Here is a 22,739-nt window from a genome sequence, read left to right on the forward strand (position 1 = left end):
ACGAGTGGGTCACGCGCCCCAAACCCGCAGGCGGAGCGGGACGCGGTTGGTGGGTTGCGGACCACGTGCTCAGAAGTGAGGGCAGAGGAAGCCCGCCGCCCGCCCGGAGCCAGGATGGCGGTGTGCATCGCGGTGATCGCCAAGGAGGTGGGCGCGGGAGGGGCGAGAGGTGGGGGGAGGACGAGGGACCCCCCGGCGCTCCTTCCCTCCGGGCGGGGCGGGCGCGGCCGGCGCCCTCTGACCACCTCTCCCCCCCCCCTCCAGAACTACCCCCTGTACATCAAGAGCCTCCCCACGGAGAACGAGCTGAAGTTCCACTACACGGTGCACACCTCGCTGGACGTGGTGGACGAGAAGGTCTCGGCGCTGGGGAAGGCGCTGGTGGACCAGCGGGAGCTCTACCTCGGCCTCCTCTACCCCACCGAGGACTACAAGGTGTATCCTTGCCCGGGGGATGCAGGGGAGGGGCTGACCCGCCCAGCAGAGAGCGAGGGAGGGAGCCTGGAAGGGACACTTCAAACCGGGCAGCTGTCCGACGGGTGGGCTTCAGCTCCCAGGGTTGATACTGTTGCCTGGGGAATTCTGGGAGTTGAAGTCCAACGATTGTCAGGTTTGAAAAACGGGGCTCTCCCACCTTGGCCACTTTAAGACTTGTGGACCGCAACTCCCAGAATTCCTCAGCCAGCATAGCTGGGGAAAGCGTTGCCTGGCTGGGGAATTCTGGGAGTTGAAGTCCACGCAGTTTAAAGGGGCTGAGGTTGAGAAACACGGATCTGTGCCATCCTACTCGGCACCGGGATTAAAAGCTAGGCGTTAATACCTTCTGAAAAGCTAAGCGGGTGGGGGGCTGCCAAATCTCATGGGGGGTGGAATTGTTCCCCAAGATAGGAGCAGACACCAAAAAAGCACATTTTCCAAGGTTCCCCTAGAACAGGGGTCTCCAACCGTGGCCGCTTTAAGACTTGTGGACCTCAACTCCCAGAGTTCCTCAGCCAGCAAACCCACAGTTGGAGACCCCTGCGTTTAAGCCATTGCTTAAGCTGGGCTGTGCAAACAGGAACCGCCTCTGGTACTTAATCCTCCATCCAGTTAGGATGGAGACCTCTGGCGGTCTCGACATACGAGATGGGGAGGCTCAGGTTGTCCGATCCGGGCTGCAAAAAGGCCAAGGGACCCCTAGACCGCAGCCCAGCATGAGGGTCTTTCTTTCTGTCTTTTTCCTGGTCTATCTAGTAATCAGGCTTTTGCAGCCAGGCTCTCTCTCCTAGGCCTGCTGATGTGTAGCTGAGTGGCAGATCAAAACCCCCAATCCAATCTCGGGCATCTCTGGATAAACGACAAAGAGACGCAGGGCTGGTGGGAGATCAGCCTCCCATCTCCAAAAGTCCCTTAACCAGCCAAGCAGCTACGGCTACGTGACCAATTCCAAAGTCAAGTTTGTGATGGTGGTGGATTCTTCCAACACGGCGCTCCGAGACAATGAAATCCGTAGTGTAAGTCTGGGGCATCTCCCAGAATCCACTCTGGGGACATACAAGCCCTTTTGTGATTAAATATAGCGGAAGTGGTTTCTTTGCAGATGTTCAGGAAATTGCACAATTCGTATACAGATGTCATGTGTAACCCCTTTTACAACCCTGGAGACCAAATCCAGTCGAGGTGAGTGTCTCCACCTCAGCCACCTGAAAGAGTGTGGACTTCAATTCCTAGAATCCCCCAGCCGGCTAATTGGATTGGTAGGGAAGGAGAAGCCTGGACAGAGGCCCCTGAGACAGCCAGAAGGTCCTGTGTGCCTGCAAGGGAACCCAAATGCGGACGGTAGGGGGAGCAGGGGAGGAGGGGATAGCTGCCTTTCACAAACCCAGGGATTCGTACATTTTACCAGTCCTAAATTGCTTGCTTTGGGCTTAGTAGATTACCACGATGCCTGAATGCAGCTCATGATGCTTGGACTTACGACCGTAGTGCAGGTGACACAATTCCACGCTTGCTATCTGTTTGCTAAATGCAGAGACTGAATGGGGCAGAACAGGGGTATTGATTAGGGAAACAGAGCTGTTGGGTTTTGCTTAGTCTGCTCCCAAGCCCAGACAGGTTTCGGGGGTTCTGGGTTGGCTGTACCAACTGGGGCTTTATTTGGCTCTGCGAATGGGCCAAATGGATTCTGGGCAGAAGAATAGGGAAAAAGCCAAGGAAAGGCATTAGCTGAGCAGGGAAAGGAAGCTGCTGGGTTCAGCAGGTGGGCGAGGGGCGTGGCTGGTGCTGGTGCAGCAGAACAAGGACTGGCAGGGAGCTGCACAGGGGGAGAACTGCCCTACCTGTACCCCTAAATCGGCCCGTCTCTCAGGTGGGCTGGGTGCAGGGTGACCTGGCTCCTGCTTTAAAAGTCTCCTCTCTCTGCATTTCAAGGGCCTTTGATAACATGGTGATGTCCATGATGGTTCAAGTTTGCTGAAGGTTTGCTGCCTCTTCTACCAGCTCCTTAGGCTGAGAAAACCCGCCCTGCACGGAGTCGTTTGTTGGTCTTCTGTCCTTTGCTGCTGTATCCTTAAAATAAACTCCTTTGCTCAGTCCGTCTGAAGTGTTTGCAGGGCTACTCAAGGGGCATGAGACCCATAATAATAGAAGAGTTTTAAGGGACTTTGGAGGACGTCTAGTCCAACCCCCTGCGCTCAAGCCAGGAGAACCTGCACCATTCTATATAAATGGCTGTCCTAGAAGAGGGAGGGGCTTGCACTGAGAAATCCCCATCGGAAGACTTTGGAGTAAGTGTATAGTAATACCCCTTTGGGTTGAACAGCCTGACTGAGGTTCCATTCCAAGGCCAGCCAAGACATTTTGCTGCAAGAAACAGAGAGAGGAGAGAGCCTTGTTTTCTCCCTTGAAGGGCCAGAATGGGACACCGTAGGCTTCCCCTCTGTTGACTGTGGCCTCTGGATGTATTTATATCAGAATAGCAGGGTCGGAAGGGACCTTCTACTCCAATCCTCTGCTCAGGCAGGAAACCTTATACGATTTCAGACAAATCTCCAATCTCTTCTTAAAAGCCTCCAGTGTTGGGGCACGCACAACTTCTGCAGGCAAGTTGTTTCGCTCCTTAATTGTTCTTACTGTCAGGAAATTCCTCCTTAGAATCCTTCTCAATGCCTTTCCACATGGTAAGCTAGGATGTCAGAAAGCTAGGCTAATTCTCCCTCCAGCTTGCTTTTTGCTAGACCTTGTCTTTAATAATAACAACGATGACGCCACAGGGCAAATGCCACCCCCGACTTACACTGAGGAGGGAATACGCAAAGGCTGCTGTTTGCCCAGCTCTGCGCTGAAGGTACCAGAGAGATGGCAGCCGCGGTGGCTGTAAAGCTTAATTTTCACTAGCAGGATCATTTATTTTGTAAAAAAGATAAACGTCTTACAACATGGAACTTTATCACAAACTACATATCTGTTCATTGATACATTCATTTTAATATAACCCTCCTTTTTCGTTCTGCCTGTTTCAACCTCTGCCAGTTTATTATTCTTGGAGGGCCCAATCCCCAGGAAACTGCCCTGTGTAAGGTGCCCAGCCTTGTCTGTCCTGACACTTCCAGGTCAGCTTCACAGGGTCTAACCAGGAGGCCTTTCCCCCACCCACCCCACTTCCTTAAATGCTTTCAGCAGATCAGTCCCATCTTTTCACTTGCAAAAATGAATATATATATATTTTTTAACATGGTAAAACTCGCTTCCAGTATCTCCAGTGCTCGTAGAGAGAACTTTGAGGCATAATTTACAGATCCAAGGACAAATTCCTTTTTTTTTTGTCTGCTGCAAGAGAACTAAGGGGAAAGATCATTTCAATAAAATGTGAACTCAACTAGTCTATTTTGAGAAAATTCACAAGTTGCTATGCTGACTTTTCTTATAAACTCCACAATGGATTAAAGGTTTTGTTGGGCACCGTAAGCTGCATTGGCAGCAGGAATTGACGTACCAGGTTGTGCTGGGGTAAAAGGTGTGCAAAACAATATTGCAGCAGGTGAGCCCTATAGTAAAAATTCCTTTATACTTATTTTGAAGAAACTTAATTTAAATTAGTTTAAAATGAGGAGCAGGGTGTATTGGGATGCAGTGACCTACAATAAATCCCTGGAACCCCAAGACTCACTGCCATCCTCCCAGCTGGCTTGCCTCTTGCAGAAAATCCCTTTTTCTAGTGCTTTCCAAGCTGCACAAGCGAGGGGCATTTAAAAAGGTGTGGGAAGACCCTCAGGGTGATTGCAAAAGGGCAGGGCAGATGTGCTGGTCCACACCCATATTGCCAGTCCCTTGTATACACACACACACACACACACACACACACACACACTTTCACAAATCATAACAGGCTGCTTGTATGACTTGGTGCCTAGTGGCATGCAGAGATACCCCAAATTTGCAAAAGGAGAGAACTGGATGGTTTTACATCCTCTCTCCTGCAAACCCAACCGATTTTTAGTGATTTCAATGAGGACTTTGGAGGAGGTGGAGGCAGGGGTGTGTGGTTAGATTCCGCAACAGGACATGCTGGATAACTGGGTTTTGGGTTGAGGGGTGGGTTCCTTCCCTTGCTGACCTTCCCATGATGGCCCAGATTAAGGGCTTTAAGCCTCCGGGCAAAAGAGAGTGGCAGCCCCGGATATTATAGCATGTAGCTGCTGAAGAATGACAAGGAGTCCAGGCCTTTCAGAGAGAAAATAATCCCCCCTCCCCCTGCAAGCCAGGCCAGCAAGATTTGGGGTGCCTCTGCTGGCTTCCTTGCCACCCACTGCTTTGAGTTGCCAGGGAGAAGAATGGCTGCTCTCTGGACAAACAGGACAGTGGCTCCTCACAAATGGCCGACAAGTAACAACAAGTACAGATAGCTTCCTCCTCTTCCCTTCTGAATTCCTCCTGGTGTGTCGCTCGAGTTGTCTCCTTTGCCAGCTAGTAAGGCGTGTACCAGGCAGGTATCCTCCCACGGCCCCTGAAGAAGAAGAAGAAGTGGGTGCACAAAGCTCCAGGCATCAGTTTTATCATCCTTTAGTCCACCTGGATCTTCATCCCCAGCACACATAATTCAGGAGGAGATCTCCCCAGATCTTCTTGCTTGTACGGCTAATCACCTGGAGAGATGGTACTCCAATCCTCCCCAAGGATCTGGGGCGGCTTAACCACTATCCCATATTGACAAAAGCGGAAATGTGGACTTTTGCAAGACCAAGACGGCAACTGCAAAACTAGAGCTATGCTTCTAATTGGCAGCCCGGTGGGAAGTTTGGGCTTCCTTCAAACACGCCAATGGAGGAGTCAGGATTCGGCCTCATCCCCCTCCAGAAAGACAGTTTCCCAGAAAGAATGCCATGTTGCCCATTCACCTGACTGCTCTGCCACGGGGCCTGGAACACTGCCCCCCGCAGAAGCTGGCATGACGAGGTAGGGCTGCCCGTCCTCGGAAGCGTCCCCTGGAACCTCCGCGGTCTGTGGAGCTGATCCCTGGAAAGTTGGTTCTTTTGGGCAGCACCTGGTGCCAAAACAACGAGGATCCAAGGAAGCAGTTTGGGACGGGTGGAAACAGAGAATGAAGAGCAGTTGCACCCCGGCTCATTGGAAGGGAAATTAAAATGGGTCAGCATGTCAGCCTTACGTGCCAAAGAAGGTTGGGTGGCAGGTGGTGCAGCTGCACTGTGTTGTGGAAACCAACCCACCCCTTTCAGGCATAACCCAGTTTCTCTGCGCAGGGCATAACAGTGCGAGTCCTGCCACGATCTCATCAATCTGAGTGCATGGGTTAGTGTTACTACGCTCAAGGCTAAGGCATCTTCTGAAGCCAGCCTTGAATTTATCTGCCCAGCTGGGCTTCCAAAATTTCCAGGAAGGCTACTAAATATTTTGTAAGCATTCCGCAGAAATGTGTTTTAATGAGCCACGCAGGGGACGAGAAACTATGACGATGACAGGAGTTCAGCTTGGGTGGCCCTCGGCTATTGACAGGGAGCAACCAAGCAGGAATCAGGGATCAGAGATATCCTCTATCCCGCAAAAACTCCTGTTTAATGGTAGGATCCTGCACCAGAACAGGCTCCCACAGGGCTTACCTTGATGATGCGGCCTCTGAATGTGCCTTCATCCAGTTCCATGGCTGCTTTGAGAGAGCTCTGGTCAGCGAATTCTATGTAGGCATACCTGCAAGAAGAGAGGATGTGAAAACAAATAGAACCTTTATCATAGTTTATGTTGTAAGCTGCCTGGAGTCGTTGGATAGGAGATGAGTGGCAAATCTGATAGATAAGATAGATCAAGGGTCTTCAAACTCGACAGCTTTAAGACTTGTGGACTTCAATTCCCAGAATTCCTGAGCTAACATGACTGGAGGAGGAATTCTGGGAGTTGAAGTCCACAAGTCTTAAAGCTGTCGAGTTTGAAGACCTCTGAGATAGATGATAGCTGCCTGCCCTAGGAAACAAAGGCCCTGAACCAACCTGGGTAGGCAGCTCCTTCCTTCCTAACCAACTCTCCTCCCCCCCACCCTTTCCCCATAACAGTCACTTGCCCTTTCGGATGGCCTGAGAACTTGTCACAAAGGATAGTCACTCGGTTGATCTGTCCACAGCTGTTGAAGTAGGACTCCAGTTCTTCGGCCGTTCCTCCATAATCTACCTGTGAAAACCACGCTGGTGAACTCGGGTGTCCTTTGCTTGAGAGCCCTGCAGTCTTATCAATAGTTTCCATAGACCCAAAGCATCAGGGAGTAAATTCCCACAAACGCAGGATCTCAGACCTGCTTCCTATCACAGGTCAGGGAGAAAGTAAAAGTCGAAAGATTTATAGGATCCGAAGAGAAACCAGAATACCTGAAGGGCGTACTTAACAAAGCTGGTTAATAGGCAGCCCCACTTACTTACTCTGCATTGGCACTGTGGTCTCCTGGCTAATGTAACAATGCCAGGCTCCCAATAAATAAATAAATAACTGGGAGAAAGGGAGCCCCTCTCAGACAGAAGCCCACCATTCATTACGGATTCTGGTTTAACCCCTTTCTTTCTTTCTTTCTTTCTTTCTTTCTTTCTTCTTTCTTACATTTCCCACATAGATCGAGCGCTGGTCAGCCTCCACTTTCTTCTCGTTTATTCTAACAGAAGGTAACGGAAGATCTGCACAAGAAAGACAACTCTAGTAGTTAGGGTGGGGTCTTTGCCAGCCTTTTCAGCCCCATGCCCTCCCTTGCCAGTCTCTGAATGTGGGGCCTGGCAATTGGAGGAGTTGCAATCCCCCTGCCGTTATTTCCAATCGTTTGATTTCTCGAAACCTCAGATCAGGGCGGCAGCAGCAGCAGCCCCCACTTGAGGAAGGGCCCGGGGGCAACCCCCATGGGGCAGCCCTGCTTGGCACGAGTCGTACCTGGGTCTGAACTCACAAGGAGAGACTTGGCTTCGTCCTGCAGCTCCTGCAGCCATTCATCATCCTCCATGGCACGGACTTTGGCTTTGATGGCCTCCAGCTCCTTCACCCCAAGAGAAGCCAAAGTAGAGGAGGAGCACGAGAACCAGCCCTCTCCCCCAGGCCCAGAGCTCTCCCTGGAAGGAGCCCTTCCCAGCCCTCCAAGGGTGGCTGGTTTCCCCAAATTCCCACATTTTCGACCTGCCCCCAACCCCCCATCCCCACCCCCAATGTGGGCAAGAGGCGGCCTAGGATTAGGGAAAGCCTTGAGGAGACCTTCCCGTACCAGAGGCTCCCTCTGAGCTGACCCACGTCTCGGGGTAAGACTCACGGGGTCTTCTGCCTGCTGAACCTCGGGGTTGGCCCCTTCCACAGGGCTCGAGGCTGAGTCGCCTTCCATGTTTTTCTGCCAAGCAGAGATTTCAGTTGCGTCCCAGGGAGAATGGTTGGTGTCGGAAGCAGGAGGATCGCACCACCAGGATCCAGAATCCAGGAAGGGACGGCTTGGGGAAAGCCACATCACCAAGGTTAGGGATCTGGGCTGCCTAGGAGGCGTCATGGCGGAGTTGCTCTCTTTCCCCAGCCTTGTCGGGGTTCTTCCCCTCCCCACTCTTTCCTTTCTTTGGCTTCTCTGGGTCCCCCTCCTCTCACGTCCCCTTGAGGGTCTGGCATCCGTGCCCCAAAGCGGGAGGGAAGTGCCTTGCCCCTTCTCAGGTGGGGTCTAGTAGTTCATAGGAGGAACCAGCCTTCCAAGCGTGTGTTGTGTTTGTTGAGAAGGCTTTATCAGGCGCCACACTTCACCAAGTGTGTGGAATCCACAAGATGGCAATGGCAACTGCTATGCCGGGGCTAAGTCGGGACTGCCTTTCACGCTGGGCTTGCAGACGAGCCAAGAGACCGTGGGAGCCGCTTTCCTTTCCCTGTGACCACTCCTAACCTTGCCTCCAAAAATAGCTTCCTGGCTCCCTGCCTGCGAATTGCTGGGGAATGGAGTAAGGCCCAGCTTATGCTATGAGGGGGCCAAGGAGAAGGGAAGGGTGGGTTTGTTTTCGCATGCAGGACAACAGTGGCTGTGTTGCTAGCTCAGAGGTGGCTTTGGACGTCTCACGGCGAGGGCCACACTCCGTGCTCTCCAAGAAGGCTGGCTGTAGATGCACTCCTGGAAGTATCCCCCTGAGCTGAGCAAGACTTGCTCAGGCAAGGACGGAGTTTCCTTGTAGAAGCAAACTCAAAACATTTTGCTATCTAAGCCTTACACACCCCCACACACACATCGGTGCAAAACCTTCAAGCATAACCCCTCCTAAGCGGTTCTGCTTGTCTCCAACAGCAAAAGTTGTTAAATGTGCAATCCATTATTGTTACTCTTTCAGGACGTTCCAAATTGGTAGATGTTGGCTGAATTCATGATTATACTAAGCCATGGCTTGTGTGTATGGTTTGTAACCCCCTAAATCTTAGTCTAGGTCCCAACAATTACCAAAAGCAACAAGCCAGTATGTCTTCAGAGTAAGCCGACATCCAAACCTCTGGCGCTCTACCATGAAGGATCCTCAAAGGACCCTCTTAATTACAAAACCGAAGCCCTTGGCGAGAAGTAATGTTCCTGCACACGAGGAAGCTGAGCCTACAGTCATACCTTACCTTGCCCCAAGTCCAAACATGATTACTCACACCTTTTTGGCAGCAAACCCTTGGCCGTCTTCCCACCTATCAAGGCCAGGCAAATTTGGAGGAAGCAACAGCTGAGACAGAATCTCTGGTGCTCCATTTGATCTCTTTAACAGCCAATCAGGTGCAGTATTTCATCCACAAGGGGGGGGGGAAACTAAGCTAGCAGGGGAGGAAGAGCAAGCAAACACCCTCCATCTTAACCTGAACACACGGGGAGGGCTGTTGTTCCCATCAATTCATTGAATTATCCCCCGACTTTCCTTTGGGGAGCATCCAGACTGAGAAGTCTGTCCGTGGGAGTCTGTGCCAATTGAGCTGCTGTGGGTCAGCGGTCACTCCTGAATGAAGGGGGCAGAGGTCGGACTCAAAGGCTGGGCCCACAGCTGGTCGAAGGGGCCCCAGTTGGGGCGTTCCTGCATCTCATTAAGCCAGGCCCAATCAAGCCCTTGATCTCGCACATCCGGGATCCCCTCCCTCCTGCTGGGCTTCAGTGGCTGGACTGGTACGGCTAAGCCCTAAGGTGGCTAGTTTGATTCTGGCTTAGCCTGCTGGGCGAAAGAAGCCTCCGTCACTCCTGTCGTGGCTACCTGAAGCCCGCTGGTCCCTTTCTCAACCTAAGGTGCTGGCCGGGGACTCCAACCGGACCACGAGGCTGTTCTTCCGTTTGTTCTGCTTGCAGGGTGCCAGTTGGGCTTTTGTGGACACAGGAGGAATGGACCCGGCTGCATGATATTAAATCATCTTTATTACACAGATACAGAGTTAAGAACAGACATAACCTGAATCATAAAGTTTACATCTTCCACGGGTCAAACATACAGTACATTTAGAGAAAGCAGGAAACCACAAGGGAAAGGGGGGGGGAGAGCATGCCAAGAGAAGGGCCCCCCCAAACTCAACCCTTCTACCACTGAATCATTTCTCTGGAATGGCCACAGAAACCCATAAACACCAGGGGCGGGGCGGGTGGGGGGGGGGGAGGAAGAGGGGACCTGGGTTCTCTTTTGCTCGTAATTGGATTTGCTTAGATTTCTACGATTTCCCCCTTTTGACACCTCTTTGCAAGCATTCACACACACACACGCTCCCCTCTTGGTCAGAACAAGCGATGTCCCTCCACGCTCCCAAACCCTTTGATTCAAGTATTGCACAGTTCTGTGCGCGATTCGCTTGCTGGGCACCCTGAGAACAGCGCTTCTCCTCCGCCCTGGGGAGGGTGGGGGCTTGTTTCTGCCCTACAACTGGCAGCCTCGGAGTCTTTTGGCAGAGACGCTTGAGGCCTGGCACCAGACCCAGGAAGGTGCCCCCTCTGACCCGAAGGCTGCCAGGAAGGAGGCCGGCTTGGAGCTCAAGTGGAGGAACGCTTTGGTTCTCCAGAATTGCTGGACTGAGCTCCCCACCCACAAGAACCGCGAGGAAATGAGAGCCACAGAGGAGAATTGGGATCGTGTTCTCCACCCCTGATCCTGAACCAGAGCTCCGGGCTGGGGAGGGGGTAGTGATGGAAGACAACGGGAGGATGGGCAGCGGATTGGTTTCCAGCTGATGAGATTCAGCCAAGTCTTTAAAGCTAGGTTGGTGCTGGGATGGTTTTCCCACCAGCTGCTCTGTGCTTCTCTTTTCCTCCGGTTCCACTCTCTGAGCAAAGGTTCCATCCTGAGAGACAGACGGACCCCCCCTTGGTCACAAGGACACAGCTGTGCTGGCCTTCTGCAGAGCCATCCCATGGGAAGCGCATTTGCTGCAGAGAAAACGGGGAGGTGACCTCAGTCCACTCCCACAGCCCTCTGGAAAAGTCCTTGCCTTCAGGACAAACCGGCATCCTCTTCCCACATCATGTTCTCACACACACAAGGAAGCCATCGCACCGGTGGCATCCATATGGTCCCCTTGACGACCCAACGGATGAGCCACAGCAGGTCCCTTTCCTTCCTATTTGCTCTGCAGGGAGCCCATCACTGAGGATCGGCAGGGGAGAGGTAGGCCTGCCTCACCTGGCGGCTCCTTCCTGCCCTTGGACCAACCTGTAAATTAAGCCCACAAATAACAGTGGCCCTCTTGGATAATACCCCTAGTGGCCCTCCGGGAGAAGGCCCCTCTTCTGAAGTCAGGCCAGCCTCTTCCCAGGAGACAAGACAATCTTCCTAGCAGAGAAGGATTAAGAGACGGAGAGCCGCAAAGAAGGGAATTCAAGGGCATCGTAAAGTGAGTAAGCATGGAAAGATGAGATCTCCGTCTCAAGAGATGGGAACTCCCGTTGCGTGGAAGGAAGCAAAGAGGGACAAGAGGGCAAGACTCATCAACCAGCTAAGGAAGCAATGCGTCCTTTGGTCTACCGGAGGACCATGAAATTATCCCTCAAGAAGACGAGAGCAACCTCTATTTGCAACAAACTTTTTTTTCTCCCCATGGCACATTGAGTACCAACTGCCTCCTGTGGATCCTCACAAACAAACCCAGATCAAAGTTGCAACACGAGCAAAGGATACCGTGTTTTTCAGAGACTCTCAGGAACGACTCAGAGCGCAGCTCACAGATGGATTCAACAGCCTGTCAAAATCCCTGGGAAAAGTCAACTTGGAAATAGCTGTGCAAAGTTGATCTGAGCCAGCCCAAAAGGACGTACAATTTCCCACATTTGCAGAGTGGTCTCTTCCTTTTAAAGAGGTCACTCTGCTTTTAAGTTTGCAAGTGGCTCCATGCACAAGTAAGAGTTTGCAGATGGGGTTGAAGGCATTCCTAGGCTGCAGCCCAAAACGCTGCGGCTCAAATTTGATCCCTCCAAATTCACGGACACTTAATTCAACTGCCACGGCTACATCGGTGGCCAATTCAGGCCATCGCGTTGAGTGAAATCTAAGCGATAACATTTTATAAAATAGCTCTAAGAATTGGGAGGCTTATTTGAAACTCTGGCAGAGACATTCCCTTCTCTTCCTCGTTTGGTTTTGACCCAAACAATCACTTATTTAATTCTTGGTCTATCGTAAATTCCCAAGGATTCCTGCCTGCCTTTGGGATGCCAGTGAGTCGGAGGGAGAATAGGGGACAACGACCCAGCCACTGCCCAGAAAGAAAGACTGCTGGCATGCCAAGCAAGAGACTGATCAGCCAGCCCATAATCCCCCTCCCCGCTTTAACACGAAAGGCTGCCTCTTTGAACATCAGGATCCCAACCAACACAGGATCAGGGCTCCAGGGCTTCCGAAGTGGAAGCCAAGGCAGTTCAAAGTGAACCCATAATCCACATCAGGCAGCCCCATCTAACAGAGAGAGCTGAGCCCCTTGCAAGAATAACCGGTCATTCTGGTGAAGGAAACGCCTCCATATGTGGGCAGGGAGGAAGAAGAGCAGTTGAGATGCTTGAATTTGGAGAGGACAGAATGGCCGGGAAGGAACGCCCCGAACTGGGGATATGACCAAGAAAACCCTGCGATGCTCCGGAGACCTCGGTCTCTTTCCCAGGCTGGAGAGGACCGGGGGTGGATGTGAGGAGCCAATCAAAAGTGGGGAGGGACATACAACGAAGGCAAGAAGGACCATGGAGGGACACCAGCTCTACGGGCAGTGGCCGGAGTAATGGTAGCACCGTCCCATTTGATGACCTCTGGAAGTATCGGACTACAACCCCGATGCTCCCCAGCCAGAGAGGCCTCCAAGAACCCTGCAGGCCAAGCAAATGGAAGGGGAGGAAGTTGGTCCAGGCTGTTTAAGGGGGATTAAAAAGAGATTCCTTGAGAAAACTCCGAGTTCTGCACTTCTAGAAAATTTCCTCTTCTCAGGAGCAGAGCAATGGGCCTTTCTTGGAAGGTCCCCTTTCCCCAACCGCTACGTGTACTTCAGTGGTTGTCCATTAACGTCTCTTCCTCCTCCTCCTCCTCCTCCTCCCCATCGCCACCACTCTGGTTATTAGCAATATTTTTGGAAACTTTTGCAAAGACTATTTACATTCACATTAACAGTACAACATTTCTGCCCTGAACTCCTAAAAGTGGTCCCCCACTCCCTGCAGCCATGCCGTTCCCCCCTCCCCCCCTATTGCACTCCCGTCCTCAGTGCTTTGTACAGTGATGCAAAGAATGTGACCATTGGATGCCACTGTTTCCTCCTCCCCTTCCTCCTCCTCCCCGGGCAAACATCGGTTGGTTTCCTCCAGAAAAAGCAAGACGAACCCAGAATGGCAACAGGAGGCCAAAGGCCGCAGGAGCTACAGGAGCTGCAGGAGGGAGGGAGGGAGGGAGGGAGGGAAGGAGGGAGCCCCTGCCCACCGGGGAGACCCAGTGAGAGATTGGGGAGAAGAGCCAATGAGGAGACACCGAGGCCAGGGTGACTCTGGGCCAACCTGGCACCCGGTCTTCAGAAGAGGAGAAGACGAGACAGGCGCCTCTCGGTTCTTCGGGCAAAAGCCAAGAAGGAAACTGCAAAAACCCTGCCTGGGAAGATGGGTGGATTATGGAGAGCAGAGGGGTGGGGGGGTGGGGGGTGGGATGGAGGTGAAAGACAGGGACGTTCCGCCCAGGAACCAATCTAGCCAAGGGGAGGCAGGCAGGCAGGCAGGCAGCGGGGAATCGCACACCTCTCTCTGGAACAGGCCGTGTGGTGGCTGGTTAACACAACGGGGCTTGCGATATATATATATATAGTATATAAAAAAGCAGAATGGGTTTTTATAATCCACCAAGCGAGGGAGTTTGTAGAGTCATCTCCACCCCACACGTTCTCTCTTTTCTCTCTCTCTCTCTCTCACACACACCACACATATACACACAAACACACCTTCTCACACTCACAAAAGTGGTGGATACTTGATTTTGTTTTTTGCTTTATTCTACGAAAATTTCTCCGAATCCCACGGTTGCACGTCTGTCCTTCTCCAGGGTGACGTCGGAACAGGCCCAGGTCCGCGTGCAATGAAGTCCCCCTTCCCCTCCCCCTCCAGGAACACAAAGGAGCAGAAACGCCACCAGCTGCGGCTGCCGCAGCCTCTGCCCAGCGGTGAGAAGGAAGTAGCCGAAGGATGCGGGACGACTCCTCTCTTCACCAAAGCCTAATAAATAAAGCCTCCGTCCTGAGGAAGGAGAGGAAGGAGTCAATCAAGGGAAGAAAAGGGGAAAGGAGGAAGAAAGAAACTTTGGCAGTGGAAAAAAGTTTGGATTCTTTTTTTTTTCTTTTCTGTTTTTGGATTTCCTTTGGAGCAGAGGTGAACGTGGTGTATTTCTTGGCTAACTAGCAAGGTAGTTTACAGGTAAGCTTCCTTTACTTGGTTTTGTGGGTACTTTTTGGATTTTTTTTTCTTTCTGTTTTACTTAAAGCCAAAGAGTTTGATGTTTTTATTGTCTATTTTTATTTTTTTACAAAAAGGAAAAAAAAAAAGGCTTGCTTTTTGTAACTGAAATCCATTTTTCCCTGCCTTCTTCTGCCCCTTCCTCCCTCTCTCAGAGGAAGGGGCTTCCGTTCTTTTTACTTCCACGAACGCACCTCCGGGAGGAGGAGGCAGAGGGAGCCCCCTCCCGTTTCCCTTCCTGTCCCCAAGTCAAGAGGTGGGGATACCTGCCGATGCCTCGTCCGAGGAGGAGGAGGAGGAGGAGGAGGAGGAGGAGAAGAAAAGAACAACCACCACCGCCTCCGATTCCCCCACATCCTTTGGGTCGGGGGTCTCCCACCGTCATCCCCGCCTTGGAAGAACGGACGAGGCTCGGGGCTTGCCTTAACTCCATTTAAAGCCGGGTCTGAGGATTCGTGAGGATTCCGTCGTAGAGTCAGAGGTTGCTCTGGAGGTCAAACACGTGTCAGGTAGCTGAGGGTTTGCATTGAATGCAGTTTTCTGGTTCTGTTTTTCCTTTTCCATTTGGAGAGCAGTGGTAGCAGCAGCAGCAGCAGCAGCAGCAGTGAGGGTCCCCTTTTGTCTCTCGCCTAGCGGGACGTGGTGTCCAACGGGGCTGGGGTTGCCGGCGTGCCAGAACGCGAGGCGGTGGCAGAGCCTGGATTGCTGGAGCTGCCTCCCAGGGCCACGCCGGGGATGGAACTGGCCACGGCCACCCCGTCTGGCTGGGCGGGAGTCCCGGGCAGCCCAACCGGGCCAGAAGAGCCCGCCCCGGCTGAAGGTTGGAGGCTCTGGAGGGTCTGTCCACAGACGTGGTGGTGCTTCTCCCAATCTTTGTGCTGGCAGAAGGAGCCGCAGTAGCGCGCCGTGTTGCACCCGCTGCAGGTCTCGCTGGCCTTGCGCCCGCAGTTCCAGCAGCTCTGCAGGAGAAGGCGAAAGCACAGAGATCAGCGCGGAGCGAAAGACAAGCGTGGGGGACAAGAGGCGCTCTACTCTTCGCCAGGCACCCGGTCCGTCTCTCCCGTGGCAGATCCACAAAGGGCCGTGGCTGCGCTCCCGGCTGTGCTCAACTCCTACAGTTTAGGGCAAGGCCAAACCACAGGGAGGGGGAGCCACGTGACCAGCACACGCCTGGCTCTGAGTCATGGCTGCTTGCAGCCCGCTACTCTGGCACCCGGCTCCAGGTCGGGACTAGAAAGAGTCACTACCTCACTGGAGTCCTCCTGCTGGCTAATGACGCTCAAAGCATCCTCGGAGGCTTGGCGCTTGGCTTCGGCCAGGGCCCGCTCCATCTTGGCCCGCTCCGTAGAGATCAGCTCGTGCGCCTTCCTCTCTGCGTCCGAGACGGCCTTCTGCAGCTCCGACATGGCCTGGCGCTTCACCTCATTCACGGCTTCTTCTGAAAGGCAGAGCGCAGGGCGGACATCATAGAGGGGCCTCAGTCGGGGCAGGCCGGCCAAAGAAAGCCAGGCGCTGCTGCCCTGGAGGAGGCCTGAGAACTTCCGGGAAAAGGAGGGTCAATCTGTGGCTCCAGGGCCACCTGCCCTGCCCAGCGTCCCCTTCGGTGGCTCTTCCAGGCTGCACTGACCAGGATTGCTAAACCTGGCAGCTGGTTTCAGGAGAGAAGTATAAGAACTGTAGTTTAAACCAGGACTCTCCAACCTTGGCCACTTTTAAGCCTGGTAGACTTCAACTCCTCGAAATCTCCAGCTAGCTTTGCCCTTCTGGCTGGGGAATTCTGGGAGCTTTGCTGGCTGGGGAATTCTGGGAGTTGAAGTCCACCAGGCTTAAAGTGGCCAAAGGTTGGAGAGCCCTGGTTTAAACTCTAAAATAAGCCCCCCACTGTCAAAAAACAGACCCCACTGTTTCTCCACTAAATAGCTCCACCCTCTCCGTAATTCGCTCTCACAGTCCCTCCCCAGGGACAAGCAAAGCCACCCAAGTGGCATTCATCCAACAGCCCTCACCAGATGACTGACTAAGCCATTTCCAGCTTCCCACCAAACCCACTGTATGGTAGCCTGGATTTGCCCAAGATGCGAGCTTACAAGAAAAAGCTAACTGAGGCTAGTGCTCCACTAGTAAATCTGTTGTATGAAAGGAGCCACTAGCTAGGTTTTTAACTGGCACGTGGAAGGAAGCTGTGCAAATCCAGTGGCAGAATCCCTCAGAGGGAAGCGGCAACTTTATAATCCCTCCTCCTGTCCCGAGGTGGCCAGCCAGTCTCCATCAGGCTTGAGCAGAGATTGCACAGCATCCGGAAGGGACCAAACCCCTCGCCTGGCTTTTAGTGGTGGGAAAACAAGGCTGGCCACAGATTCCTCTGCACCATTTTCTGCCTGCTTGAGTGACACAAGAGCCAATTTTCTACGAGAAGTATTTCCTCCCTCCCCCCAAAACTCACCAGCTTTTCTCCAGATTTCTTCCGGCATGTAGCCAGACAGGGGCCTGGATACAAATTCACGATGAGCATCTGGGGAAATGGCAGAATGAGAAAAACCTGTTTAGAAGCATTGAACGAACCGACTTGTTATTTATGGCTTTGCAAAACTTGAGCGTGGTCAAGCTTGTCGGCACCCCTGACTGGACCCTGGAGAGCTGGAGGCCGGATTGTGGCTTCCCCTGAGGAAGGGTCTGCTTTGTGACACACAGCCAAGAGGGTGGTGGGCACCCAAAGGCACCTGCAAAGCGGGGTGTGTGTGTCAAAATACCACATGAGGTTCTTGCCAGCAAGGATGTCGAGCTGGGAGGCTGCAGTGCCCCAAAGCCAAGTGGATGCCAGGGAGGAAGACCAGGCACCCCCAGTGGGCAGCCGAGTGGTGCCAAGATCCCTCCTAACAGCCACACAAAGACCCTTGTCCAGGGTGTGATGACCCCATGGGTTTGTGCAACCCCCTTGACAGCCATCCGGGTTGGTGGAACGCAGCCAGGAGTTGTGGTCAGTACTTACTGGGTTAGACCTAGCACGAAGGCCATCCTTCAGCTTGTTTTGGTCAGCCTTAAGCGGCTTAGCCTAGCCTCTCTGGCTGGCAGACTGTTGGGGGAAGGCTTGGCTTGCTCTGCAAACCCAGCTGATAGTGTCTTATTCCTTAAACCCCAATTCAGACCACATAAAGTGGGCTCGGTTTTCATCAGATACCCCAGCAGATGTCGAGGCTAGGAGAATGCGGGAAAGGTTCCTCTCCACTCACTCCCAATTTTTAGCGCACCCATGACAGACAGTGGGGGGGGATTGGCAGCCTAGTTGTCCTCTGCCTCCCCCTTCGCTCACCCCCACCCCGGTTCTTCCGAGAGGCCCCAGAAGGGAGGGCTGTTGGAAAGGCCCAGCTCCAGTGGCAGGCGGAATACCGGAGTCTGTGGAGAGGAGCAGGAAGGCTACTCTCTCTGCTTGGGGTCAAGGGCCTCGATCCAGGGAAGGGCTGAGACAGCCTCCTCCCTTACTGGGGTACCTAGCAGTGGCGCCTCCAGGTTGGCAGTGCTGTTGAGGGGGCGGCTGGTGGGGCTCGGCCCCTTCTTCATGTCTTCGGCGTCGCTGTAGCGGCGGATCCAGTGGTTGAGCTCCTCGCGGTCAGCCTCCTGGCAGCGGCGCAGAACGGTGAGGGACCGGCGTGTCTTCTCCACCATGTCCATGATGCAGTTCAGGAGCTGCAGGGAGGAAGCCCACCTGTGACACCTGGCAGCCGCTCTCCTCTGCCCAGCGTGCGCTCCTTTTCCACCCCATTGTGCAGGTGACAAAGCAAGCAGGGAGGTGAGCATGGCTCTCCATCTCCCCCTTCCCTCTACCCCTCCTCTTCCTCCTCTGCCAGGTAGCTCTGGAAGGAGCTTCCCATCCATCTAGCCAGCAGGAAGGTCAGCTGCAACTGGCCAAAGGCAGCCTTGGGCCTTTATCAGATGCGGGCTGTCCGTTCCTTTTCTGCTGGCCCCTCCTAAACTTTGTGGCTTATTTTTTATGCAGTGATTGCAGGGGTGGGTTTCCACCGGTTCTTCCCACCTCTGTAGAACTGGCAGCTCTGAAGAACAGCAGACATAGAACTGGTTCTATGTCTGCTGGTGTTTGTGCCCACCTGCCCACCCGGGCTCTTACCTGATCTATGGCACAGCTGCAGTTAAAAAAGCAGGAAAAGAGGCCTGTTTCAAAGGCTGCTTCTCTGCGCGCAGCGTGCTGATGACGATTTACAGGCTCACTGTAAATACGCCTCACAGCGTGCAGGGAAGCACATCATAAATCACCGAACCTCATAAATCACCGAACCAACAGTTAACCCTGTCGAATCCAATCTCTGAGTGATTGATTTTTTTGGGTCTTCACTGTGAGTTGTGTTGTGGGGCGGGAAATGCACGAAGGGAGGCTCAACTAATTTCATTATACTCTTGACAATAAAGGTTGATTTGATTTGATTTGATTTGATTTGATTGATTGCAATTCGCATCTGCTGAATGAACCAGAGCAGAAGTGATTGAAAATAAAGTGGGGGGGAGGGAAACCCCCCCCCCCCGCTCTTGTCTGCTACCTTGAGGATGCTTTGTTCAGAAAAGAGCGAGGCCAAGCAACAGATAAAAGCCGACTGAGTCAGAGCCGGGAAGTGGGGAGGGGGGGGCAGGCTTGGGATTTCCAGGCCCAAAAGGGAAGGGCCGCAGCAGCTCCCATGTTTCATTTTGTCCTGAGGCCTTTGACTTCCACGCAGGCAACCCTCCACCCGCAGAACCTGCCGATTTCCCCCAGTTCTTCTCTAACCCCTTTGCAAGCCTTTTCCGGTGGGATCGGAAGCCAGGCCACAAAGTTCGGCATTCCTAGAGCAGCTTCTTATCCAGCTGCCAGGGGTTGCCAAACCCCTAGAGTTGGTACAGGGAGCCCAGCCGTGGAACATTGTTGCCTAGGAGCCAAGATGGGCTCCTCTCCTGCCGGCCTTGAGGAAGGACCTGCCTGGGGCCCAAAGCCTGGGGGGCCAACAGTGGCTGTGAGCCTTGTTTGAAACAGATCCGGGGTTTGGTCCTCAGCTACTGACTGCGGTTAGGTTTTACATCTCCTTGAGTGTTTAACGGTGAGTTTTGTATAGTCGTCGTGTTCACTCATACCTTTTATTGTTTCTGATGTTTTTAATTGTCATGAGCCTCCCAGAGTCACACTTAGGAAATGGGCAGCTGTGTACAAATTCGACAAATCATAGAATTTGAAACCGCTGAACGTACATTGTTGAGGTGCTTCCACTCTTCGGCCCATTCTCGCTCGGTCAGCCGATGGTCAATCACCTCCTCTTGCCGGGAACTGTGGACGGCTGCGGAGATGAAGCATCGTGAGTGGGGGTGGAAGGGCAGGACCTCAACCCCTCCTGGAAGCCGCCAGTCCCTGGGGAACCAGGGGCCATTCACCCACATTCCTGTCGGTAGCCACAATTTTTGGGGCACACCTGGAGGATGCCAAGGCTAGGGCTCTGCAGCTGCAGCTGGCCTCTCCAAAGAAGGCAAGCGCTGAATTCCATTCAAATGCAATTGTAAACCAATTTTTTCCGGGACCCTGCTGGGCAGGGACATCACCAGAGGCGCCCTTTGCTTCTGCCCTCTCATAAAGAGGGGAGCTTTCTTTGCAGGAGTGGACACAAAGACCCCCGTTCTCCAACCCCGCTTAATCCCAGGGGTGGTGCAGGAGGAGGAAGGCGAGCTCCACTGAGCTCTTTTGCGCACCGTCCTTATCACTTCTTCCCAGCTCTTTCCAGGGTCCAATCCTGCAGTGCTCAAGCCTTCCTCTCTTTTTAGGGACCGGCCCACTGAGCCCACTCTTCCCGGCTAGACCCCTGCCCACCTTTGCTGGCCTTTCTATCCCCCCAGCCCCCGCAGCTCCCCAGTGCTCTCTCACCTGCTGGCCGGGGATGCTCCCGAAGGTCGCGAGGATCCGGAGGGCGGTAGGTGTCCCGGTAGCGATGGGCCACAGCCATGTCCTCCAGGCGGTAGTGCTGGGGGGGAGGAGGGGTGGGGTGGGGCAGCCCGTTGGGCTGATGGCTGAGCCCGTTGCTGGGGCTGTACCGCTGGGCAGGGCTTAGGGTGCAAGGCCTTTTGCTGAGGTGCTCAGGGTGCAAGGAGTCGCGGTCCGAGCCATTCTCTTTGGTCCTGGGCCAAAAAGACACCCCCCCACCCCCACGGTCAGGGCACTGCAGCTGATTTGCCAGGCTGGCCACAGAGACCAAGCAGTGCCCAAGGCAGCCCCTTCCAGCTTCCCAGAAGGACCTTTCGCTTGAAGGGTAAAAATAACCCTGGAAGTGACCATAGCACTTTAATGCTTCTTCCTGGACATCTCCAACCAGCCAGTCCTTTAGAAGCCGTCCCTCGGCTCTTTTCCAGGGGGACATTTCCAAGTTCAACCCTCTCCTTTTTGTTCACCTCCCAAATGGGGTTGGAGAGTGAGCGGCTCAGGCCAAAGGCCAACCTACAGCTTGGTGAATTAACCAATATATCTTTGGAGCTGTGGGGGCCCCTGACCTCGGTCATTCTGCTAATGGGAGCCCTGGGGAGACTGGTGCTCCCCGCTTCTCAGGTGGGGCAGGCAACCCCCTCAAGCTCCTGGGAGAGCTTGGGTCCTCACTCTGTGTTGGTCATCCTGAGGGGCAAAGATGTCCAGACATGAGTTCTCTGCTAAGAAGGGCCCAGAATGGCTTCTCCACTTTCTCAGCGGGGTCACCACCTGCCTTGGAGATGTTCCTTTCATCGCCTGTCAGCCCCCTTTGCTGTTTTAGACTGTGACCCTCCTGGATGAGGACCTGGCCTCTAGAAAGCCCCACGCGGGTCAACGGTCCGTCTGAAGAATAAGGCCTGGCAAGGCTGTCCCGAGCTTAAGAGCGTCCCCCCTGCCCTCCCCCCTTCTCTCACAGGCTGGAGGCTGGCCTACCTGTCTGGCGTCCGCCTTTTGACCCCTTCGTTGACCTCCAGCAGCAGCTCCGAGGAGTCGATGGGCGAGGAGGCGTTGGCGTCCAGCAGGAGCTGCTCGTGCTGCGCCAAGTACTGGGCGGGGCTCTGCTTGGCCATGCGGGCGCAGTGGAGAAGCTCCCGCTGCAGCAGGGGCAGGTTGGCCTAAGCGGAGAGAGAGAGCAAGCGGGCAGCCTCTCCCGAAGGAGTCTGACTGGATGTGAGCTCCTGCTCTCTCCTTCCAGAGAAGCAGGAAGCGCTTTGGAGTCTCATCGTAGGATCTCCCCAGAGAAAGTCTTCTGGCCTCCTCCAAGGGTTCTGGGGAATCTACGGGGTCTTTCTTCCCATCTCCCGGGGTCTTAGCAGAAAGTGTTTGTAAATAAAACATGACTCCCTGCTTGATGCCCCGCCCAGAGAGCTTCTCCTGGAGCTTCGTCCCAGGGAGGAGCATCCACTGAAGCGATTAAGCAGGCGAGCAAAGTCTGCCACGAGCCAACCCTGGTTTCCTACTTAAGCAGCCCACGGCCGGCCAAACCGCCATCTGTTGAACACATTAGAGCTGATGAAATGCCCCACTGTGGATTCCAGGACAGCAAACCTCCTCCTCCTCCTCCCCCCCTCCTCCTCTCTCTCTCCCCCTCCCTCTCTCTCTCTCTCTCTCTCTGCCTCGGCTCCACACTTCCAGAAAGAAAAATAATAAAAAGGAATAAATAATGTCTCTGGGAAAGGCATGCTGCGTTGAGTTAGCGTAATGAGAAGCATCTGGAGGCCCCATGGAAGACAGCTGGGAGAGGCTGCCGGAGAGCAGGAGAGGCAGAGAGGGGCGTCCTTTGGAGGCAGCCCTGGCAGAAAGGCACCAGGGCTTACAGGCGGACCCAGTCTTCCGCCAAAGAGTTTCCCCCAAAGATTGTAGAGATCGGGCACCGAAGGAGACAGGTGGTTGGTCACCCAAGTGGGCTCTGTGGAACAAATAACCCCCCAGAGGAACCAGGGTTGAATTGGGCTCACTGGGGTGGGGGTGGGGGGGCCTTTAGCCTTACTCCCAAGGTGGTCTGTGATCCCAGGGCTGTCAGCCTTCTTTTGAGGCTCTCTTGGGCAAGGGAGAGGAGAGGACAACCTCAGGGTGTCTTCTTCTCGGATCTCTAAAGATCTGAAGGCCGGCTGGTATTTCTAGGAGCAAATTCACCTGAAGGACAACTTGCTTCTCCAGAAAGGTTTAATCAATCTAGAAACCGAACTCTCCGTTACAGCTACGATGCTTTTAGAAAACCGAGATTTCCAAATAAAGTGTTTCCTTGCTGTCCAGCAGAGGTTTGCCCAGGCAGCCATTCTGAAGTCATGCAATTCTGCCAAGCAAAAATACTTGAAAAGAGCTGGGCCGGGCCGGAGAAATCCATGCAAGAGGAGA

At 53.7% G+C, this 22,739-nt stretch overlaps 3 protein-coding genes across 7 annotated transcripts in view; 1 reads left to right on the forward strand and 2 right to left on the reverse strand.

The window, feature by feature from the left end:
* Positions 1-11: 11 nt before the first annotated feature.
* Positions 12-2,573, forward strand: TRAPPC2L (trafficking protein particle complex subunit 2L). Its single transcript, XM_026719775.2, has 5 exons — positions 12-147; positions 265-437; positions 1,406-1,493; positions 1,580-1,659; positions 2,410-2,573. The coding sequence occupies exons 1-5, from the start codon at positions 115-117 to the stop codon at positions 2,453-2,455; spliced, it is 420 nt and encodes a 139-aa protein (XP_026575560.1). The 5' UTR covers positions 12-114; the 3' UTR covers positions 2,456-2,573.
* Positions 2,574-3,361: 788 nt separating this feature from the next.
* On the reverse strand, positions 3,362-8,080 carry PABPN1L (PABPN1 like, cytoplasmic). The gene is made up of 7 exons (XM_087940326.1): positions 7,769-8,080; positions 7,399-7,501; positions 7,078-7,151; positions 6,551-6,657; positions 6,096-6,183; positions 5,376-5,521; positions 3,362-4,984 (listed from the first exon to the last, which is right to left on the reverse strand). The coding sequence occupies exons 1-7, from the start codon at positions 7,994-7,996 to the stop codon at positions 4,945-4,947; spliced, it is 786 nt and encodes a 261-aa protein (XP_087796452.1). The 5' UTR covers positions 7,997-8,080; the 3' UTR covers positions 3,362-4,944.
* A 6,357-nt stretch (positions 8,081-14,437) lies between these two features.
* The window catches only part of CBFA2T3 (CBFA2/RUNX1 partner transcriptional co-repressor 3), a 51,335-nt gene continuing 43,033 nt past the window's right edge, over positions 14,438-22,739 (reverse strand). For all 5 annotated transcript variants that reach the window (XM_087940298.1, XM_087940302.1, XM_087940299.1 and 2 more), the window contains 7 exons: positions 21,315-21,496; positions 20,289-20,539; positions 19,625-19,710; positions 17,884-18,079; positions 16,839-16,907; positions 15,643-15,833; positions 14,438-15,354 (listed from right to left, as the gene is read on the reverse strand). In XM_087940298.1, the coding sequence (XP_087796424.1) occupies positions 15,025-15,354; positions 15,643-15,833; positions 16,839-16,907; positions 17,884-18,079; positions 19,625-19,710; positions 20,289-20,539; positions 21,315-21,496 (1,305 nt within the window). In that variant the 3' untranslated portion in view covers positions 14,438-15,024. The remainder of the gene's footprint in view (positions 15,355-15,642; positions 15,834-16,838; positions 16,908-17,883; positions 18,080-19,624; positions 19,711-20,288; positions 20,540-21,314; positions 21,497-22,739) is intronic.

This window comes from Pseudonaja textilis, chromosome 11, assembly GCF_049901715.1.
Source record: "Pseudonaja textilis isolate UNSWEBS1 chromosome 11, rPseTex1.2, whole genome shotgun sequence".
NCBI lineage: Eukaryota > Metazoa > Chordata > Lepidosauria > Squamata > Elapidae > Pseudonaja > Pseudonaja textilis.

What these genes read in the sequence shown, in the direction of transcription:
- TRAPPC2L (XM_026719775.2), top strand. Translation starts at nt 115, where the DNA reads ATGGCGGTGTGCATCGCGGTGATCGCCAAGGAG. An exon ending in CCCACCGAGGACTACAAGGT is followed by an intron (nt 438 to 1,405) that starts GTATCCTTGCCC and finishes CCAGCCAAGCAG; the next exon opens with CTACGGCTACGTGACCAATT. An exon ending in GGAGACCAAATCCAGTCGAG is followed by an intron (nt 1,660 to 2,409) that starts GTGAGTGTCTCC and finishes CTGCATTTCAAG; the next exon opens with GGCCTTTGATAACATGGTGA.
- PABPN1L (XM_087940326.1), bottom strand. Translation starts at nt 7,996, where the DNA reads ATGACGCCTCCTAGGCAGCCCAGATCCCTAACCTTGGTGATGTGGCTT. An exon ending in GCTCGATCTATGTGGGAAAT is followed by an intron (nt 6,658 to 7,077) that starts GTAAGAAAGAAG and finishes TGGTTTTCACAG; the next exon opens with GTAGATTATGGAGGAACGGC. An exon ending in CCCCGTGGCAGAGCAGTCAG is followed by an intron (nt 4,985 to 5,375) that starts GTGAATGGGCAA and finishes CTTCTTCTTCAG; the next exon opens with GGGCCGTGGGAGGATACCTG.